General features: G+C 40.8%; 1 protein-coding gene across 1 annotated transcript in view; it reads left to right on the forward strand.

The window, feature by feature from the left end:
• tbck (TBC1 domain containing kinase) overlaps positions 1-23,335 on the forward strand; it is a 297,287-nt gene that overhangs the window by 96,266 nt on the left and 177,686 nt on the right. Inside the window, exons 11-17 of the mRNA XM_060926464.1 lie at positions 5,862-6,000; positions 6,502-6,601; positions 6,700-6,749; positions 9,421-9,550; positions 11,027-11,125; positions 16,771-16,833; positions 21,389-21,515. Of these exons, the coding sequence (XP_060782447.1) occupies positions 5,862-6,000; positions 6,502-6,601; positions 6,700-6,749; positions 9,421-9,550; positions 11,027-11,125; positions 16,771-16,833; positions 21,389-21,515 (708 nt within the window). The remainder of the gene's footprint in view (positions 1-5,861; positions 6,001-6,501; positions 6,602-6,699; positions 6,750-9,420; positions 9,551-11,026; positions 11,126-16,770; positions 16,834-21,388; positions 21,516-23,335) is intronic.

Raw genomic sequence — 23,335 nt, forward strand, 5'->3', positions numbered from 1 at the left:
GACGCGAGGAAATAAAATAAATTCAACAAATGTTTGGGTTTTTACTGAACAAACAAACAAATAAAATGAACGAGTGACTTAAGAATGTGGGTGTCTTTGTAAAAACTGTTTTGATTGGCTATTATAACAGAGGTAGCGCAGAGTACCTGGCTAACCGCAGGAAGCGGTTAGCTGCACAGCTAATGTAGCCATTGCAAACACACCGATTTTAAAACACGGCAAAACGACTTAACAGTTATACACTTACTTGTTTGGTGTTTGTTGCTGATGCGGCAGGGATGCTTGGTACGGACCCAGGCTTCAGTGACAGTTGATGTGCAAAACCTGCCCTGTACTGTCCCAAGTTGTGGAAACATTCCTCAGGAAAATGCTTCCGACAAACATACACCGTCTTAGGTAGACTCGACGGCGTATTATTGAAGTAAATAAAATTAAGCCACTGCGTCTTCAGGGGCTCTCCCGTCGGCAGTAAAAACAGACTCTTTTCTGTGTTGTCACATCCATGTACAGCGCAATTTCCATGTTTCGCTCGCTTAGGTGATGCCATGTTGTTGTGTCCTCTATGGTCTCCTCACTACAACTGGGCGGGGCAATTCATACAGTGGGTGGGAATCCAGAGGGGGGGCGTGGGGATCATCTCCCTTGCTGACGTAGTAAAGGGAAGAGCTTATCAATGCGCCGTTTTGACGCGCCATTCTCAAATGTTGGGCATAGTTTGGTTTACACATTATGAAATTTCTAGCCACTGGGGTGACTTAAGAAGGTCAGAGGAACTCATTTTAACGTTAAAAAACCTCAGAAAGTGAAAATTTCATGCCATGGGACCTTTAAAAAGTCTAAAATACGAGCATATTTTGCATTGTAGGTCTTAAATGTAATTTTGTGAAGTCTTAAATCCTTACGTCCATTTACCCCATTTGCTTTTTTTTGTTAAATGCGTTGGTGATATTCATAATTAGTCATATAGGCTAGGCCTACTTAGTATCAGTAGGCTACGCTGCAAACTACAAATGAGACACAGTGGAATCCGGCGTCTAGCCCGGTTGGCATGGTGATGCACAGGGCATGGCACGCGCGCATTTAGACAGTAGAGCCTAAAAGAAGCGAGGGAGATTGTCACGGTTTGTAGCAAAATGGGCAAATGCAAGTTTAACGACTGCTGGCTTGAACGCAATGATTTCGTAGACTGGTTAAAACGTGTACCAAACAATCCGTTTGAGGCGTACTGCACATTGTGCAAAAGAACACTGAAACTCGGCACCCTGGGTGTAAAGGCACTGGAATCACACGCGAAAGCGGAGAAGCACCAGGCTGCCCATAAAAGTCTGCAACAATCACATGCCATCACTCAATTTTGTTCACCGTTGTCAGGTCCAAGCACATCTCGAGACGGTGTATCAGCTAACTCCATGCGAACTGTAACGTTACAACACACAAACCGTACGGAATCGAATGCCTCATCCTCAAGTGATTTGCGGGATGTCTTTGGCTCCACTGCAACTTAGTTCCTCATTAATGCAAGCGCGCACCCTGGGGATGTAATGAGTTCATTGGTGAATGATAATAAATTTTGTTATTTTGAAAGTAATTCAGGCTCTCCCAATTTTCTTTATTTTTTTGTGCGGCATAAATCTTAAATTTAACCTGTTATGGTCTTTAAAAGGTCTTAAAAAGTCTTAAATTGAACTTGTTCAAGCCTGCAGAAACCCTGTTTTAATGAATGACACGTTGGATATTCTAATGGTTTATAGTTAGATTTAATGTTTTGGAACAGTTCCTTTTCTCACCGACGTTATGGTTGAGATAAACAGTTGTTCCCTCACCAGGTGCGATCTCTCTGTTATGAAATACTTACAGACAAGACGCCTTCCATAAATGTGAAATAAATGTCTCCTAAAAATATCATATTGAACAGCAATATGTTTTACTTTGTTAAACAACACATTTTTTATCTGTTTATTTTTAGTCTGAGATTATGTCAAGTGTCCATTGTACAAGTTCCTGTGTATGAGTTGTGACTATACAAACATAGTTTTTAGTATAAATATGGAGATGATTTATAGTAAATCATGCACGCTGATTGGTTGAGAGATTCGGATTATTTCTCGATAATCACCTCGAGCGACTCGGCAAAATGTGATCACTTAGGCCCTGTTTACATTATTTCGAATCAGCGGATCATCAGATTAACGTTTTTAAAACGATTCGCGTGCACACAGCAACGCCAATACACGATTCGCGTGCACACAGCAACGCCAATACACGATTCGCGTGCACACAGCAACGCCAATACACGGATACGCTAATCACATGACTAATTAGACGGCACGTCACATGATCCCAGTGCATATCGGGCATGCGCAAGTCACTCACCACTTGCAAGTGGAAGGATGGCAAGCGAACACCTTCTCCAGCAAATAAACACACCTGGCTGTGATGTTTATGTTCTCACTGAGTTTAAGCGCCTGAAGGAGGTTGAAATGTGTAAATAAACCTCAGTGCGGCTCAGCGCTTCCTCCTGCACTCCAAATCACTCCGGCCTGAACAGCGAGTGCCCTCTGGAGGGTGCGCACTCCGGCCCTGCGTAGCTCACAGAGCGCGCGAGTGAAGCGCACGAGCAGTGATTCGGGACTGAGCCGCTGTGTGTGAGATCCCAACGCCAGCAAATCAGGAAGGTGGATCTCACAGTGACGTTGTCCAATGACGACGTCAGCTAGAGCTCAGCACAGCGTATCCGCGTATTCTCAATGTTTACACAGCACCGGACCAGACACGAACTGGATTGAATACGTGGGCTCTGGCGGATTCCCGTTTCCCGGCGTTTTAATGTGAACGGACAGTGCATCCGCGAAGAAAACGAGACAGATACGGTCTAATGTAAACTTGGCCTTAGTCACCGTAAGTGAGGAAGAATTACAAATTCTGAAAGAAAATGCTGTTCTTAAAAGCACTAAAGACGCTATGAAGTTTGGTCTAAAACTATTCAAAGGTAAGGTGGAATTGTGATTTATTTTATCGATTTCAAAACAAAGTATTTTATGCGAGTCGGCGTAGATAATTGATAAGCCTGCGCTGCACTGTTATTACATTTGCATGCCACTTTTGAAGTTTGAAATAAATTATTTTTTAATATGATTATTATTTTTTAAATAATCACCTGTGTATTTATACTGAAACAATTATCCACTTCAGGCTCAGTGAATATCGGTGAACAATAACCTCGACTTCATCTCGGGTATTATTTAAACAAGTGTTGCCAGGCAAAACAAACCTCGCCCGGCAGCACTTATTTTATACCTGTATGTTGAATATTTCTCAATCATCGGCTGTCAGGTCATAGTCCTATGAAAATCCATGACCTTGAGTTTGACATTTCAGAGTCAAAGGTCATGACGGCAACCGAAAGCCCATATGTGACTTCTTATATGTTGATAACGGTAAACATCTGTCTATCATGAACCATTTTAAAGTTATAGCCCTTTGAAAACCCATGACCTTCAGTTTGACCTTTCAAGGTCAAAGGTCATGGTGCCAAATGAAAGCCCATATGGCACTTCCTGTAAGTTGATAATGGTAAATCTCTGTCGACCATCAGCCGTTTTCAAGTTACAGCCCTCTGAAAATCCGTGACCTTGAGTTTGACCTTTCAATGTCACTCAAGGTCAAAGATCATGGTGCCAAATGAAAGACGATATCAGAGTTCCTATATGCTCATAGTAGTAAACATCTGTCTATCGGCAACCGTTTTTGAGTTATAATGGAAAATGTTATTTTGACTGAAAGGTTGACCTTTCCGGTGACCTTGACCTTCACCTTGACCCGATTATCCCCAAAATTTAATCAGGTAATCTACCGACAATTGCCCACCTACCCTGAAAATTTGAAGTCAATCCGTGCAACCAGCTAGGCGCTAGACTGTTAACAAACAAACAAACCGCACTGATTACAATACTTTGCCCTGCTTACTCCGTCACAGGTAAGGTAATAATATTGGCTGGCTTTTTTTTTTTGTGGCGTATATCAGATGTATTCCATTCAGCTAGTCTGATATTGACCGAGTTGGAGACGAGTAGCTGAATGGAATATATCTGATAGACCACAAAAAAAAAATACAGCCAATATTATTATTATTCTCATCTCATTATCTCTAGCCGCTTTATCCTGTTCTACAGGGTCGCAGGCAAGCTGGAGCCTATCCCAGCTGACTACGGGCGAAAGGCGGGGTACACCCTGGACAAGTCGCCAGGTCATCACAGGGCTGCCACATAGACACAGACAACCATTCACACTCACATTCACACCTACGGTCAATTTAGAGTCACCAGTTAACCTAACCTGCATGTCTTTGGACTGTGGGGGAAACCGGAGCACCCGGAGGAAACCCACGCGGACACGGGGAGAACATGCAAACTCCACACAGAAAGGCCCTCGCCTGCCATGGGGCTCGAACCCGGACCTTCTTGCTGTGAGGCGACAGCGCTAACCACTACACCACCATGCCGCCATTATTATTATTATTATTATTATTATACTTACACATACCTTTCGGGTGTTCAACGCATCTTTCTCTTTCAAAATTCTCTCAAAATCTTCCGTATTTAACGAAGCAAACCTAGCGGCCACGTTTGTTTACAAATTATCACAGCCGCTTGCTAGCGCGGAAGTTTTATGTCTCCAATGTATGACGTCATGTTGTCTTGACAACCATGCAATATCGTAAACCATATTCAACGCTCATCCTCCATTGGGTAGAGTGATGTAATACACGCAGGATAAGCGATATGCTAACAATATTGCATGCTATCAAACTAAATGAATGGAACCTGCTAGAAGGGAATAGAACACGTTTTTATTCCATCGAAAAAGTGTCCTGTGTGTATAATAATCACTGATATTCACTTCTCCTTTGGTGAATAATTGTTAAAATTCGAAAGGGGCACATTAATCTAAACCTGTCGTTCATGTTACAGCTAGATGTACTATTGAGGCTGTGCTGTTGTACGTAAGTAATGCGTGCTGTCCGACCAATCAGATTAGAGTATTCAGCCACACTATGATATAAGGAAGTTTCATGGATATTACACAATATTCATCTCATCTGATTATCTCTAGCCGCTTTATCCTGTTCTACAGGGTCGCAGGCAAGCTGGAGCCTATCCCAGCTGACTACGGGCGAAAGGCGGGGTACACCCTGGACAAGTCGCCAGGTCATCACAGGGCTGACACATAGACACAGACAACCATTCACACTCACATTCACACCTACGGTCAATTTAGAGTCACCAGTTAACCTAACCTGCATGTCTTTGGACTGTGGGGGAAACCGGAGCACCCGGAGGAAACCCACGCGGACACGGGGAGAACATGCAAACTCCGCACAGAAAGGCCCTCGCCGGCCACGGGGCTCGAACCTGGACCTTCCTGCTGTGAGGCGACAGTGCTAACCACTACGCCACCGTGCCGCCCATTACACAATATTAAATAAATAAAATAAAATAGCAGATCCAGATATGTACATGTGACTGTTTTCCTGTGACTATATTCAAAATTGATTTTAACGGTCTTTTACTGATTTTCTTGGCATTATTTTTGACCCAACGGTGCATTCCTGCCAAATCACTCGGATCAGCAACCAGAAACGTTTAGGTCAGCCGTAAAATCTGGCTGAAAATGTAATGTCAGTCATTTTTTAGTTACTGGTACTTTAAACCCAAGCTCTGGAATATTATAAAAAAGAATTTGGAAAAAAATAATCCGTATATTAATCCTCAAATCCAGCTGTTTATTGTATACAGAGGTGCTATATGAGTAAACTGTGTCATTATTGTTGTTAATTGTTGTCCATGTGGTGGTGTGTGCAGTGGATGGAGAGGATTACCTGAGTGAGAGATCTGTGGATGAAGTTTATCACCTGTGGTGTCTGGCAGGAGGAGACTTGGAGAAGGAGCTCACAAACAAAGGCATCATCCAGTCCAAACCTCCAGTCTGCACCCTGCCCAAGTACACACACACACACACACGTGCACACACAGTTACGATGTTGTAGACTGTATTCAGTCATTCTGACTGCAGCTACAGCACTAGTGCTACAGTCTCCATCAACTTTGCTGTTGCCTTTGACCTGCTTCTGTTATAAGCAGAAGGGATCACTATATGGGTTTCTTTTTAAATATAAAAAGGGTGCCAATACTTTTGAAATCATTCCTTGTAGAAAGAACCGTTTTGAGCAATCAAGTGTTCAGTGGTTTAAGATAAATCATATGCAAACTTTTCTACTGTAGTCCTTTAGTATGTCAGTTTTCCTAAAGGGTGCCAATAATTCTGCACCGCTGGTGAATTCGATTAGATGAGAAAGTTGTGAAATAGTTTTAGTAAACTTTTAACGCTATTAAAGAAAAGAGGAAATGTTCCAGCAGTTATAATAGTGTTAGCGCTATTGCTAACTCAGCCGTTCTTCTAATCTCTCTCTCTCTCTCTCACACACACTTTTCTTCTCTGCAGTTTTATTTTAGATGATGGAGAGACGTTTGGTCAGGGCAGAGACCGAAGTTTCCTGCTGGATGACACCACTGTGACACTTTCACTGGGTCAGCTCAAGAATGTGAGTGTGTGTGGGAGAGAGAGAGAGAGAGAGAGAGAGTTAATTTAGAGTGGTTCAGAGGTGCTGAGACTTGATTTCTACTGATTTCTGTGTCTCAGAGGCTGAAGGATGTAGCAGGAGAGGCATATTACCCGCTGCTGGAAGACGAGTAAGAACCTGCTTTTATTTTCTGCTGAACTCCCTTAACATTAATCACATCTTCCTGTACTGAAAGTGCAGCGACACCAGTAATTCGTGAGACAGAAAGAAAAGTGGACACACACACACACATACAGAAAGAGGGACAGGTAGACAGATTGAAAGATAGGTAGAGAGACAGAATGATAAGATGATAGACAGATGGGAAAATGGGAGGCTAACAGATAGAAAGATGGGTAGGTAGACAGATTGAAACATGGATAGATAGTCAGATGGAAAAATGGATAGACAGACAAAATGAAAGTTGAAAGATGGCAAAACAGACAGAATGACTGACAGAAGGATGGGGTAAATGGATGGATGGACAAAACGACAAACTGACGAAGGATAGGGTAAAGATGGATGGATGGATGGAGTTTAAAAAAATAGACTGGCTGACAAAAAGAATGATAGGGTAAATGGGGACAGACTGACTGACAGAAAGAAGGACAGGGTAAACAGGGATGGATGGGTGAATGGTCAAAGAGACAAACTGACTGACAGAAAGAAGTATAGGGTAAATATGGATGGATGGACAGATTAAAAGATAGATAGAATGAAGGATAAGGTGAATGGGGATGGATGGACAGACGGACGGACTGACTGACAGACAGATGGAAGGATAGGGTAAATATGGATGGATGGATGGATGGATGGATGGAAAGACAATGACAGAAAGAAAGATGGATAAACAGGGATGGATGAATGGCTGGATGGGCAAAGAGACAAACTGACAGAAGGATAGGGTAAATATGGATGGATGGATGGATGGACAGATTAAAAGATAGAATGAAGGATAAGGTAAATGGGGATGGATGGACAGATGGACAGACTGACAGACAAAGAAGGATAGGGTAAATATGGATGGAAAGACAATGACGGAAGGATGGATAAACAGGGATGGCTGGATGGATGGGCAAAGAGACAAACTGACTGACAAAGAAGGATAGGGTAAAGATGGATGGATGGATGGATGGATGGATGGATGGATGGATGGATGGACAGATTAAAAGATAGAATGAAGGATAAGGTAAATGGGGATGGATGGACAGATGGGCAGACTGACAGACAGAAAGAAGGATAGGGTAAATATGGATGGAAAGACAATGACAGAAGGATGGATAAACAGGGATGGATGGATGGATGGATGGGCAAAGAGACAAACTGACTGACAAAGAAGGATAGGGTAAAGATGGATGGATGGATGGATGGATGGATGGATGGATGGATGGACAGTTTAAAAAATAGACAGACTGGCTGACAGAAGGATAGGGTAAGGATGGATGGATGGATGGACAGACAGACAGATTAAAAAATAGACTGGCTGACAAAAAGAAGGATAGGTGGACTGACTGACTGACTGACTGACTGAAAGAAGGATGGGGTAAACAGGGATGGATGGACAGACTGACTGACTGACCAACATGAAGGATAGGGTAAACAGATGGACGAGTGGACAGAAAAACAGAATGACAGAAAGAAGGCTAGGGTAAACAGGATGAGTGGATGGGCAAACAGACAAACTGACTGGAAGAAGGATGGGGTAAATATGGATGGATGGATTAAAAGATAGATAGATAGATAGATAGATAGATAGATAGATAGATAGATAGATAGATAGATAGATAGATAGAATGACTGACAGAAAGAAGGATAAGGTAAACAGGGATGAATAGACGGATGGACAGACAGACTGACTGACCGACCAACAGAAAGAAGGATAGAGTAAACTGGGCTTGAAACATGGATGGATGGACAAACAGATGAAAAGACAGACTGACTGACAAAGAGTTATAGGTAAACAGTTACTGAAACGTGGATGGATGGATAGACAGACAAATTAAATGATGGATAGACAGAGAGAGACTGATAACTGTATTAAATAACCAGCCACATAAAAAGGTGAATCGATTGACATTTCGAAAGATGGACAGATTGGAAAATGTTTAAACAGATAAACAGATAAATGCAATAGACTGATAGAAAGATCAGTAGAGAGAGATTAAAACATGGACAGACAGATGGACCCATAAAACAACGAATGGGTAGACAGATAGAAAGATGGATATGTAGACAGAGATTGAAACATGAGTAGATGGATGGATGTAAAAAAAAATGGATGTACAGTCAGGCAAACAAAGAAATGGACAAATGGAAAAGTGGATGGATAGACAATTAAGAAGATTGATTGACAGACTGATGGATAGAATGATCAGCACAAACAGGTGGAAAAGATGGACAGACTGACAGACAGAAAGAGGGCTGGGTAGTCAGAGATTGATACATGGGTCGACAGACAGACAGACAGACTGCCCAAAAATTGATGGCCGGACAGACAGATCGAAAAATGGATAGAATGATGGGTAGATGTACATAGATTGGTACAGATAGGCAGACAGGTGAGCGAATGAATGGATGGTCAGGCCAATAGATGGACGGACAGGCAGCCAAGCAGACAGACAGACAGACATGTCCTGTTCCTAAAGAATGCATTGTTATAGAAGATAAACAACACAGTACATATGGTACATCAAGACCTGGATATCAGTAACAACTAAATGGCAAATAATAATAAATTAGGAAATATTATAATAATAATAATAATAATAATAATAAAATGAGGACGTGTTTGTGTTGTGTAGACAGTCCTGTCTGCCTCAGTCCATCAGCAGTAATGAGCTCTCGGCTGCCGTCAGCCTTCCCCTCATTATCCGAGAGAGAGACACCGAGTACCAGCTTACACGCATCGTCCTGTTCGACAGGCTCCTCAAGGTACACACACACACACACACACACACACACACACACACACACACACACACACAAATGCACTAATAAACACACACTGAATTCAGAATAAATGAATTCAGAGACATTTTTGATTAAACATCAGAAAACTGTGTTCTGATTTACGGTAATGTAATGGTGTTATAATAATAATAACGTCTTTGTACTCTCAAACGCGTGCGCACACACTGCATCAGTTCTGTAAACTTTCTCATAACTTGGCTTCTCCAGTGTGCTTATATATACAGGGTGTCTCAAAAAAATGTACTCACACTTTGAATGACGAGAAAACCTTTATTTATGAACATAGAGTGAAATGGAATAGCTTCGAATACAGAAGACAAATGTAATTGAAGAATCATGTTCGCAAATGTTCAAATTGATGACCATTATTGTCCAGACAACGCTGATAACGCGCACCAAGGGATTCGCAAACGTCACGAAACAGGTCATTAGGAATATCGCGACATTTGTCTTTCAATTTCCAATTTCAATGCATCAATTGTTCTTGGTTTGGTGCGATAAACTTTGTCTTTGAGATATCCCCACAAAAAGAAGTCCATGCTGTGATTAATTAATTACACCTGCAACACAAAAAAGGCAGCATGTTAGGGACAGTTAAAGTGTGAGTACATTTTTTTGAGACACCCTGTGTGTGTGTGTGTGTGTGTGTGTGTATGTATATATATATATTAGTGCTGTCAAAAATGTCGCGTTATTAACGCGTTAACTTGACTCAATTTTAACGGCGATAATTTTTTTATCGCGAGATTAACGCTCTGTGACATGATGCCACGCCCCGCACAGCCAGAGTCCTCTGCCCTCCCCCGAAGAGCCACGGTGCTCGGCTTAGGTTTCGTTTTCCCATCGGCGGCTCCAGCCCCACTTTACATTGGCTGTGACAAGACGTGTTATGCTCTGCAATAAAAAAAAAAACATTGGTACAACCAGTGTTCGAACTATGCCGATATTTTCGGGGGGGGTCCCTTATTTTCCCTTGGGGGGTGCTTGCGCTTGTCTCAGAGCGCGGCTCTCCATCGCGCGCTCACTTCGGATATGCAAATGCTTCCCGTTACACACGATTGCTATGTCAATAAACATCATTTTGCCAATATTTTAGAGACCCCCCCAACATTTCCCAAATCATGTTTTCAAGGGATCTCATGTCTGTTTCAGGGGATCTCGGATCCCCCGTGTACCCCCGTAGTTCGAACGGTGAGCAAGCCCATTCACTTTTTTATGCTGATAAGAGAATTACAATGGTTTTTCATGTGACAAAAATGTGTGATTAAATTGCGATTAATCGCGAGTTAACTATGACAGTCGCGACATTAATCGCGATTAAATATTTTAATCGCTTGACAGCACTAATATATATATATATATATATATATATATATATATATATATATATATATATATATATAAATGATGTCAGTGTTCTGAATGTGCACTCCTCAGGCATATCCATACAAAAAGAACCAAGTGTGGAAGGAAGCCAGAGTGGATATTCCTCCTCTTCTCCGAGGACTGACTTGGGCTGCTTTACTGGGCGTCGAGGTGAGTAGAAAACTTTATTTCTTTTGTCATGCTGCCTAGTTTTTATCCCCCGTTGGCTGAAAGGCCCGTAGGGGGATTATGTCGTGGCGATGTCCGTCCATCCTGGGAAGGGCGCTCACCTTCTGAAATCAACTCCTCTCACAATTTTTGGAGGAATTTCACCAAACTTGACAGGATTCTTTGTTATATGTCGGTAATACGCATGTTGTAATTTCGTTCAATTTGGTCGCATTTTACCAGAGTTACAGCCCTTGATTAACAAAATTATACTTTGACAATTTCATGAGAGTGTGTTTTCCTTCTGAAATCAACTCCTCTCACAATTTTTGGAGGAATTTCACCAAACTTGGCAGGATTCTTTGGTATACGTCGTTAATACGCATGTTGTAATTTCGTTCAATTCGGTCGCATTTGACCAGAGTTGTGTCCCTTGATTAACAACCTTGTATTTTCACAATTTCATGAAGGTGTGCTCGCCTTCTGACATCAACTCCTCTCTCAATTTTTGGAGAAATTTCTCGAAGCTTGGCAAAAGGCCTTGTTATATTACGATAATACGCATATTGAGATTTAATTTTGTTTGTGAAAATTTTCCCACAGTTTTGACCCTTGATTAAATAACTTGTATTTTGATAGTTTCATGAGGGTGTACGTTCTTCTGAAATCAACTCCTCTCACAATTTGTGGAGGAATTTCACCAAACTTGGTAAAAGGCTTTGTTATATAACAGATATACGCAGATTGAAATTTCATTTAATTTGGGCAAATTTTACCAGAGTTATGCCCTTGATTATTAACAAACTTGTACTTTTGGCAATTTCATCAAGGTGTGCTTGCTTTCTGAAATCAACTTCCCTCATGATTTTTATCCCCTGCTGGCTGAAAGGTAGCCTGGGAAATCCCATGCTGCTCTGCACAATCATTCCGATCTGAAAAGACAGCATGGAAACTATGGTCTAAAGGCTCGCCTGAGTTAGGGAGCCAATCAGAGAGTGGGGAGGGGTGGAAAGACGGTGACGCGTATTACTCGACAAACGGACGCTTGTAGTTTATTTGGGACTGTTTACGGATCACATTTAACATGGCGGCGAGCAATACGAACCAAACTTTCGATCAAGCTTTATACACTGTTCTGAATAGTTTAGAGCGAAAGTTTGTTTTAAAAAAAGAACAGCGTTTGGCGTTAGTCTTTCTTCGCCTCTTCGTCGCTCTAATGCTGCGTTCATGTGCTATGGGAATTATGGTAAATACCAAACGCCGACATGGAAAGCACACATGAACGCCCCCTCTTGTGGTATTTTCCACTGGGCAACTCGTAGAAAATTTTGATACACGAGTTGCCGAGATGAGATGAACTTTAACCTTTTCAACATGGCGGCGAGCGGTACAAGACACTTGAATGTTAAGCACTGTACGCTACTAAAGTTTTTTTTTTTTTTACTAGTACTAGTGGGTAGTTTTTTGTGTCTATGCAATGTTGCGTCATTAACAAGTGTAATATAATACGTTAGAAATCCGTTTCCTTTAAAAATGTGTTGTTATGGTTTGTTTTTACCTATCCAGAGCAGACACTATTGCTAACGATAGCTAACTAACTATTGCTAACTTGAATCTGGTCCACCATCTTTAATTTGTCAACAACAACAAAAGCATGTGAACACAACACACTGGTAAATACCACTTCCCAACTGGAAAATATCATCTTCCCATAGCACATGAATGCAGCATAACTACGTCACTGGGTACAACTGCCATGATTGGCCATGGGCTACGTATACGCCAAATGATAGACATTCGCAACGTCCAATAAACGGCCGTTGACAATCGTAAACCACACCTCCCCTACGAGAAATCCAATAGGCGGATTCCAGACCATATTTCACTTGTGATATGGTCTGGTGTTAACCAGACTAGCTGAAAGGTACCATATGAACAGAACACACTCATGTCTACACTCTTGTTTTGCATTCATATTGTATTTTGGACAGGGTTTCTTTTTATTTTTCCATTTTTTTCTTTTTTGACATTGTACCTTGTACCTTTAATCGGTGTTGTATTTGGATTTGGCTCTTCTGGGAATCTGTTTTGCAAGAAATTAGCACTCGTGTTTACACAGTTTCTCCCTCAACACGCAATTATAATTTGTAATAAATTTGTCATTTGTAATTCATCTCGCATGCAAATTAGCACGTTAATATTAAATCGTGGCCCAAGTGTTTATTTTGTGTTTCGTCTATTAGTGCAAAATGCCGAACTGAAATGTGGAGGCTTTTTGTGTGAAAACTCCAGTGAAGTGTATAGAGAGCAGGGAACTCAGTGTGTGCTTTAAGAGCTGCAGTCAATGCTGGCGTTTTAGCTAATAACAACAACAACATGGTCATGTGCTGACAGACAGACAGGCAGACAAACAAGTAGGTAGACAGATAGACAGGCAGACAAACAAGTAGACAGACAGACAGGCAGACAAACAGGTAGGCAGGTATATAGATGGATGGATAGATGTGGAGATGAATACTGTAGATGATAGAGGGATAAATGGGTAGATGGATGGATGTATTGAATGGATGGATGTTAGATGGGTAGATGAGTAGCTGGTTAGATAGACGCATAGGTAGATGGGTTGACATGGGTTTAAATGACCTTGGGTAGATTAGTGGATTGATAAACAATAGAGGAATGAATGGGGGATGGTGGGTACATTGGATGGATGGATGGATGGATGGATGGATGGATGGATGGATGGATAAATGCATGGGTGGATAGGTGTACTGAATGGAGACACACACACTGCCTATCCAAAAAAAAGTCGCTTACACTAATATTTCATTGGACACCTTTAGCTTAGATTACTGCGCTCATTCACTGTGGCATAGTTTCGACAACCTCATACAGCACCACAACATTTTATTTCAGTCCAGAGTTGCATTAATTTTTCATCAAGCTCTTGTATTAACGGCTGGAGAGTTGAAGCACACTCTCAAAACTTCTCCAGCACGTTCCAAAGACTTTCAATGGGGTTAAGGTCAGGACTGATGTGTGAAAATGATTGGTCATGCTCCCTGAACCACTCTTTCACTATATGAGCCTGATGAATCCTGGCATTGTCTTTCCGTGCCATAAGGGAAGAAAAATCCATTGATGTGATACCCTGGTCAGGCAGTCATCTGGCTTCATTTTGTTGCCACATAATGTTGTTGAGCCTTGACCTGACCAACTGAAGCAAGCCCAGATCATAACACTGTCTCCAGAGGCTTGTACAGAGGCCACTATGCATGATGGGTGCATCGCTTCATGTGCTTCCCTTATTATCCTGATGCGCCCATCACTCAGGAATAGGGTCAATCTGAACTCATCAAACTACATGAGAGTCCAATCTTTCAGCTCCCTAGCAAATTGAAGCTTCTTCTTCTGATTAGTCTCAATAGCAAGTGGTTTTCTTACAGCCACACAGCTGTTTAGTCCCAGTCCTGTGAGTTCTCACTGCATTGTCCATGTGGAAATGCTCTTACTTTCACTATTCAAAATAGTCACGAGTTCGACTGTCAATTTTTTTTTTTTTTTAATGAAATGTGAAGCTACTCACTGCATCAGTTAGGGTTAAAAGAAATGTTGCCAGCTGAAACATTTAATCACTGCAGTAATCATCTAATCAAAGGCTCTTAAGTATTTACCTATTTAAATCCAAATGACCCCCCCCCTTTTTTTTTTTAAGGTAAATGAATATACTGTAGATCAGGGGTTCTCAAGTTTTTCTACTTTAAGGCCCACCTATTCATACTTGTCGAGGCCCATTAAAAAAAGACCCCCAATTATTTTGGCTCATCTATTCTATTAATGGGGTGGAACATCACTCCCTCTTACAGATGGGAATTAAATCTAATCTTATCTCATTATCTCTAGCTGCTTTATCCTGTTCTACAGGGTCGCAGGCAAGCTGGAGCCTATCCCAGCTGACTACGGGCGAAAGGCGGGGTACACCCTGGACAAGTCGCCAGGTCATCACAGGGCTGACACATAGACACAGACAACCATTCACATTCACACCTACGGTCAATTTAGAGTCACCAGTTAACCTAACCTGCATGTCTTTGGACTGTGGGGGAAACCGGAGCACCCGGAGGAAACCCACGCGGACACGGGGAGAACATGCAAACTCTGCACAGAAAGGCCCTCGCCGGCCACGGGGCTCGAACCTGGACCTTCCTGCTGTGAGGCGACAGCGCTAACCACTACACCACCGTGCCACCCCGGGAATTAAATAAATGCAATAAAAACAAATTTTTAGATTGTAGGTATTGTATTTAAAACTGTACGGATGTGCCAGAAGCCAAACCCTGCATGCGAATCATTCTCCGTCAAAAGGGATTAATGATCCAAAAGTGGAGTCTGGTCCATTAACACAAGAACTTATTGCCATGTTTGTGTTCAGCAAACAAGCAAGTTATTAAAACAAAGAAGTACACTCAAAAGAAGCAGATATAGAAACCCCTCAGTGGGATGAGATCCTTATACACTAACAAAGGAGGATTTTTCTTATGAAAGAAAAATTTACTCACTAAATTTGACATTAATAGAATAAATTTTGATCCTGTTGTAGCCGTAACTAAATACAAAGACAATAGTTATGCATACTATTAATTAACTTAATGTGAAGATAATTAACAGATAATCAACAGATTTTAAGGTTTTTTTTAAATATTGTGTATATTTTTAGTCTTTTGTATTTGTAATTATTTGTGTCTGTACATGCACGACCCCACCAGCTCTGCTGAGAAACTTATCGGGTTTAAATAAAGTTATTCATTATGAGTTGGAAAATTATCCATCTGTTGAGTTCCCGACATCTCAAACTACCTGGTGCTGCAGAAATCGTTCTGCACGGACACACAGATGAAAACCTGGAAGAGCATGGAGGAGTACAACTTTTTTTTGTGGCTGGGTTAAAGATCTGGGGATCAGAGCACTACAAGATAAATCCTGTATCATTTTTGCCCAGATAAATAGGAGTTTCTGGGCTTTTTGTACATGTCTTTGCAATGGTTGGTAGGACGCTACAAGTTTTGGTATCAAACGACAGCCACTCGATTCTCAATCCTCCCTGCTCTTCTCTTCCAGCAGGCATCACATATCCATATAATTTACCCACAAACATATATATTTATAGCCGTCTGTCTGTCTGTGTGTGTGTGTACGTACACACGTGCTCTGTGTGTGTGAGTGTGCGTGCGTGCGCGCATGGGTTAAATGTAGAGGGGGAATGTGACAAAATAAAGGCTTGTTCATCTTAATTTTCCCACAAATATATTTATTCCACTTGAAAAGTGTTCAGCAAACCAGCTACTGGGTTTGGGACACAATGACCTCCTGAACTATTTAGTCTTTGGCTTCAAACTTGAAGAAAAATTTGTGGCCCACTAGCTGGCACTTTGCGGCCCACTGGTTGAAAAACACCGCTGTAGATGATAGAAGGATGGATAGTTCGATGGACAGATGGGTATAAATTGGTACACGTTTAGAGATTTATATGCGAGACGTTTTCTATTTCCATATTCAGTGTCCATTTCTTGTCTGAAATGTTATTTGGTTGATTTATTTGTCCATTCTTTTTCCACGCCTATTTACAGCTATCCATAATCTTATTGCAGGGGAACATTCAGGCAAAGTACAACTCCATCGATAAGGACACGCCCATCCCTACAGACAGACAGGTATTGTTGTGATTTGTTTTGTTTTTCTGTTGTTGGTCTTCAGCTGTCAGGGTTATTATTACCTCCGTGTATTATTCATAGGTCTCTTCAATTATTTAGAGGATTAGTGAGAGGAGAGCTGAAACACCTCCAGACTCTGAATATCACTCGAATGCGACAGACAGAATTTTATTTCCTTTACTGGAGATTTGTCCAAATTTAAAGCCATTTTTATTGGCAGATTTAAATAAACGCATCTTTATCAAGAACACTTGATGTTTAGATTATTTACAGCTGAGTGCAAAGATTGTATTCTTTAAGACAAAATAATGGATCATTTGTAATACAGACACAGATGATGATCTTCAGGTTGGACTTTAGAGTATCAGAAAGTGAAGTAGATATTAAAAATGATGGGTGTTTTGTAATTCTGTAATAAAAATGGAGGTCACATTCCATCAGTCTTTTATTTACACTTTCTTACCCTCTGGAGGATCCACAAGCATATGGTATGAAAGGCATTTATCCTCGATACAGTGTGTAAGTAATATCTAATCACTAGATAGACTGTGACTAAAGTCACAGTAATTTGCGCTAGTTGTTACAAGCTGGGACGTCTGGTCACTGTACCCTATAGATCCAGAATGGTAAGAGACACAGAATGATGCTTAGTGAGGGGGAAAAAAGCCTGTTTTTCATGGATCATTCCGGATCAGTGATCCAGATCAGCACCAAAAGTCATAGCAACGTGATTCAGCCCAGAGGTATTCTTCATGTGAAATTTGGTGATGATTGGTTGAAAACTGAGGGAGAAATAATGTCCTAAAAAAAGTAGTAGTAATAATAATAAAGTAGAAAGATCCTGAGTGAGAGTCGCAATTTGCGCCAGCGCTGCTAGCACAAATTAATAACTAGATAGAGACTGTGGCTGAAGTCACAGTGATTTGCGCTAGCTGTTACAAATCGGGACATCTGGTCACTGTACCCTATAGATCCGGAACGGCAAGAAATAGAGAGTGATGTTTAGTGAAGGGAAAGAAGCCTGTTTTTCATGGATCATTGCGGTTCGGTGATCCAGATCAGCAACAAAAGTCATAGCAACTTAATTCAGCCCAGAGGTATTCTTCATGTGAAATTTGGTGATGATTGGTTGAAAACTGAGGGAGAAATAGCGTCCTAAAATACATTAAGATAATAATAATAATAATAATAATAATAAAGTAGAAAGATCCTGAGTGAGGGTAACAATTTGCACCAGCACTAAACAGTTACTACCTCACCAGCCTCTCTTTTATCTCTTTCTTGACCCAAAAACGCAGCTTGGTGCGTCACCGAGAAACCAGAAAAGCCAAAGCTGACACTGGAGACTCCTTCCATAAATGTTCAATACATATAAAACGTTAATCAACCCCCTCTGACCAATCAGAATTGCGAATTCAATAGCACTGTGGTTTTGAATCTCTATTACTGATGTTTATATTGCTGGTTGCTGATATTAGAGATAAAGTCAGAGGAAATGAACCGAATGTGAAGGATAATGACGCTACAGTTTCAGGACAATAACAGATGACAACTAGGTCTCGTCATCACTTCACCCTCATTCCCCACATCTCTGACACGTCTTCATGCAATTTCATCTAACCAAAGTGCAGTGTGTGTAATATATATACACACGCAGTCAAGCCCGAAATTATTCATACCCCTGGCAAATTTTGACTTACTTTTATTCAACCAGCAAGTTTTTTCTTGGTTGGAAATGACACAGGCGTCTCCCAGATGATGATAAGACGATGTACCGTACAAGAGGCATCATTGTGGAAAAAAGTATTTCTCAGCTTTTATTTACATTTGAACAAAAAGTGGCATGTCAGATTATTCATACCCTTCTCAATAATCAATAGAAAAGCCTTCATTGGCTATTACAGCACTCAAACGCTTCCTATAATTGCTGACCAGCTTTTTGCATGTCTCCACTGGTATTTTTGCTCATTCATCTTTAGCGATGAACTCCAGCTCTTTCAGGTTGGAGGGTCTCCTTGCCATCAGCTCCCTCCACAGATTCTCAGTTGGCTTTAAGTCAGGACTCTGGCTTTATATATTTTATATATATAAAATATACACACACACACACACACACACACACAGGACATTCCTATTGCAATTGTACCTTGTATCTTCGTGCAACTTCACTTCATTACAGTGCAACATATATTTCAATTTTTCTATTTAGTGCACTCTGTCGCTCACACACACACACACACACACACACACACACACACACACACACACACACACACACATATATACACTACCGTTCAAAAGTTTGGGGTCACTTTGAAATGTCCTTATTTTTGAAAGAAAAGCACTGTTCTTTTCAATGAAGATCACTTTAAGCTAATCAGAAATCCACTCTATACATTGCTAATGTGGTAAATGACTATTCTAGCTGCAAATGTCTGGTTTTTGGTGCAATATCTCCATAGGTGTATAGAGGCCCATTTCCAGCAACTATCACTCCAGTGTTCTAATGGTACAATGTGTTTGCTCATTGCCTCAGAAGGCTAATGGATGATTAGAAAACCCTTGTACAATCATGTTAGCACAGCTGAAAACAGTTGAGCTCTTTAGAGAAGCTATAAAACTGACCTTCCTTTGAGCAGATTGAGTTTCTGGAGCATCCCATTTGTGGGGTTGATTAAATGCTCAAAATGGCCAGAAAAATGTCTTGACTATATTTTCTATTCATTTTACAACTTATGGTGGTAAATAAAAGTGTGACTTTTCATGGAAAACACAAAATTGTCTGGGTGACCCCAAACTTTTGAACGGTAGTGTGTGTGTGTGTGTGTGTGTGTGTATATATATATATATATATATATATATATATGTATATGTATGTGTGTGTATGTGTATGTATGTATATGTGTGTGTGTGTGTGTATTCTATGTATTTAACAGTTATTCCATGAAATCGAGTCGTACATGAGCTGATAGCCTATGGGGTGCGTAGCGCCGAGTTGGCTATAAGCTATGTATGACGAGATTGAGTGGAATAACTTTTTTATTCGATCCACATTTACTGGATTTTGACAAACAGAGCATTTTTATTTTTTGCAATTTCAATAAATAAAAATTTTTATACAAAACGTCCAACAAAATCATTTCCGCTTGGAATGTAAACAAACCGGCAAAATGACAGGAGCAATTTGTGAAAAGCATGATAATAATAATTCTTGGAAAAAAAAAAAAAAAAAATACGTTCTTACCATCAAATACTTTCATTCCATATTTTGTTGCTTTTTTTTTTTTTTTTTTGGGGGGGGGGGGGGGGGGGGTTTGTTTTCGAGTAGAGTTTTTATTTCGTCCTCGGTTGATTCAGTAACACACTCCTCCATTTTGTTTTTCTCTACTCACGGTATATGAGCTGATAGCCTAGTAGCCACTCAGAGCACGCGCTTGCTCATATCCAGTGAATGTGGATAGAATAATGTATATTATGCAGCGTATATTGCAGAGATATTTAACAGTTATTCCACAAAATCGAGTCGTACATGAGCTGATAGCTGATGAGGCGCGTAGCACCGAGTTGGTTATAAGCCATGTATGACAAGATTGAGTGGAATAACTGTTTTATTCTATCCATATTCACTGGAGTTTGAGAAACAGAGCATTTTTTAATTTTTTGCAAATTCGATAAATAAAAGCCTTATACAAAATGTCTGACAAAATCATTTCCACTTAGGCAGACTTCTTAAAAACCCATCACTGGCTGCACGAATTGACTTTAGTGGTGTTTTATTGTAGAAAGTGCCGTCTTGCTGTCGTGCCAAGGTATAGAATAGCTTTAGATGTTTATTTAATTCTTTCTTGGACATTTCAGTTCTGTAATTTTTAAACAAGTTTGAGCTTTTGAACCAAAAAAAAAAATCAACAAATTTTAATGATTAAAGATGAAGAATGTAAACAAACCGGCAAAATGACAGGAGCAATTTGTAAAAAATGCTATAATAATAATAATAATAATTCTTTTAAAAAAAAGATACCTTCTTACCATCAAATACTTTCATTCCATATTTTGTTGCTTTTTTGTATGTTTTGGGGTTTTGTTTTTGAGTAGACTTTTTATTTCATCCTCAGTTGGTTCAGCAACATGCGCCGTCATTTTGTTTTTCTCTACTCATGGGATATGAGCTGATAGCCTAGTAGTAGAGTAGCCAATCAGAGCGTGCAATTGCTCATATCCAGTGAATGTGGATAGAATATGAATATATGTGTGTGTGTGTTTATTCTGTATATTGTATATATTATGTAGAGCATTCTAGCATCACATTGTTTATTTTTATTTTATATTCTATTTATTACATTTGTTTTTCTCCCTTTTTTTATTTTTATTTTTAAAACCCCCCTCCCAAACTATTTTCACGACTTGCAGAGCATTGCGATAAGCGTTTCACTGCATGTTGTAGTCTGTATAATTGTGTTTATGACAAATAAATTTGAATTTGATTTGATTTTGATTTCATGAATGGTTTCTCCAAGGTCAACCTTTTTTTTTTTTTTTTCCTCCCTTCCTTTAGATTGAAGTGGACATCCCACGCTGTCATCAGTATGACGAGCTGCTCTCCTCGCCCCAGGGTCACATCAAGTTCCGGAGAGTTCTGAAGGCCTGGGTCGTGTCCCATCCTGACCTCGTGTACTGGCAGGGTGAGAAACTGGTGGTGTAGTTCTCTTTTTACACCAGTAGGTGGCTCTCTTGTTTTACAGAGTGGTATATCGGAGGTTGAGGTTCTTATTAATGAATAAAGGAGCACTGGATAAAGGGTGCATTGGGACTTTTGTTCACTGAAAGAAGAAAAATCCACCTTGAACAGTTTGCAGGTATAATATAACATTTATAATTAATATGTGATCTTCAGTTGTGCAAAAGATTAACTTTTTGATTGACACATCTGTCGTCGATGTTGGTTTATTTTCATGGTTTCTGATATTTCGATCAAGTCCTCGCTTTACGTAAAGAGTGCAATGCAGTGGCGCTTTAGTGCTTTACTCTGCCCAGCTTTCTCATCTCCACATCTGTACACTCTGCTCAAACAGATCAGCTTCCAAGCCTTCTACTTTCACACTGTTTCCACCATCAGCACCATCACACTCGTCATCTCGTAAAAGCTGAGCTAAGAATCTGCTGTAACTCAGCAAAAAAAAAAAAAAAACTGTCGCATAACCGCACTGCCTTCTGAACCTTGGAGTCCAGTGTTTGTTCTCTCCACTATCTGTACATTGGAAAAGACACTCCTGCTGATTTTTTTTTCTTTCTCCCCAGATCTATCAGATAGAGTTCCTTCATTATGTCCCGCCCAGATTATTGCAACTCCTTTCTCGTTGGCTTCCTGACTAAATCCCTTCAAATTCTGCAATACATTCAGAACTCTGCATCGAGACTCATCACTCATACCAAACGATCTTCTCAGATCACCCCCATCCTTTCTCAGCTTCACTGGCTACCTGTTCTGTCCCAAATTAAATATAAAATCCTACTACTCATCTTCAAAGCCCTCCATAACCTCGCTGCTTCTTACGTCCGTGACCTTCTGACCCCTTACACTCCATCCTGCTCTCTCAGATCCTCCAGCCATAATCGCTTTACTGCCCTCCGCACCAGACTCTCGACCCTGGGTGGCAGGTCCTTCAGTGCCATGGCCCTCAAGTTCTGGAAGAACCTCCCTCAACCCCTCCATGACCGCTCTTCCCTTCCTTTCTTCAGATCACATCTCAAAACCTTTCTGTTTCATGAACACTTCTCCTCCACCACCACCACTGCATAAACTCACCACTCTTTACCAACCTTTTTTTTTTTTGTGTGTGTGTGTTTTTTCTTTTTGTTTTCTTGACCTATGTAAAGTGACCTTGAGTTTGAGAAAGGCACTATATAAATTTAACTACTACTCCTCCTTATTATTATTAAAGGAGAACTGAAGGCAAATTTTTTTATCATCAAAATTCTATTTCTCTCATTTTATTAAATATCGGAATGCATTTTTGATCGCTATTTTGTCACTGCTATAGCAAGTTATGAGTGTTTGAAATATCTCATCTCATCTCATCTCATTATCTGTAGCCGCTTTATCCTTCTACAGGGTCGCAGGCAAGCTGGAGCCTATCCCAGCTGACTACAGGCGAAAGGCGGGGTACACCCTGGACAAGTCGCCAGGTCATCACAGGGCTGACACATAGACAAAGACAACCATTCACACCCACATTCACACCTACGCTCAATTTAGAGTCACCAGTTAACCTAACCTGCATGTCTTTGGACTGTGGGGGAAACCGGAGCACCCGGAGGAAACCCACGCGGACACGGGGAGAACATGCAAACTCCACACAGAAAGGCCCTCGCCGGCCCCGGGGCTCGAACCCAGGACCTTCTTGCTGTGAGGCGACAGCGCTAACCACTACACCACCGTGCCGCCCTGTTTGAAATATGCTCTGTAATATATCAGTCCATATGTCAAAGCAATGGCCGTAAA

Source organism: Neoarius graeffei, chromosome 7 (assembly GCF_027579695.1).
Source record: "Neoarius graeffei isolate fNeoGra1 chromosome 7, fNeoGra1.pri, whole genome shotgun sequence".
NCBI lineage: Eukaryota > Metazoa > Chordata > Actinopteri > Siluriformes > Ariidae > Neoarius > Neoarius graeffei.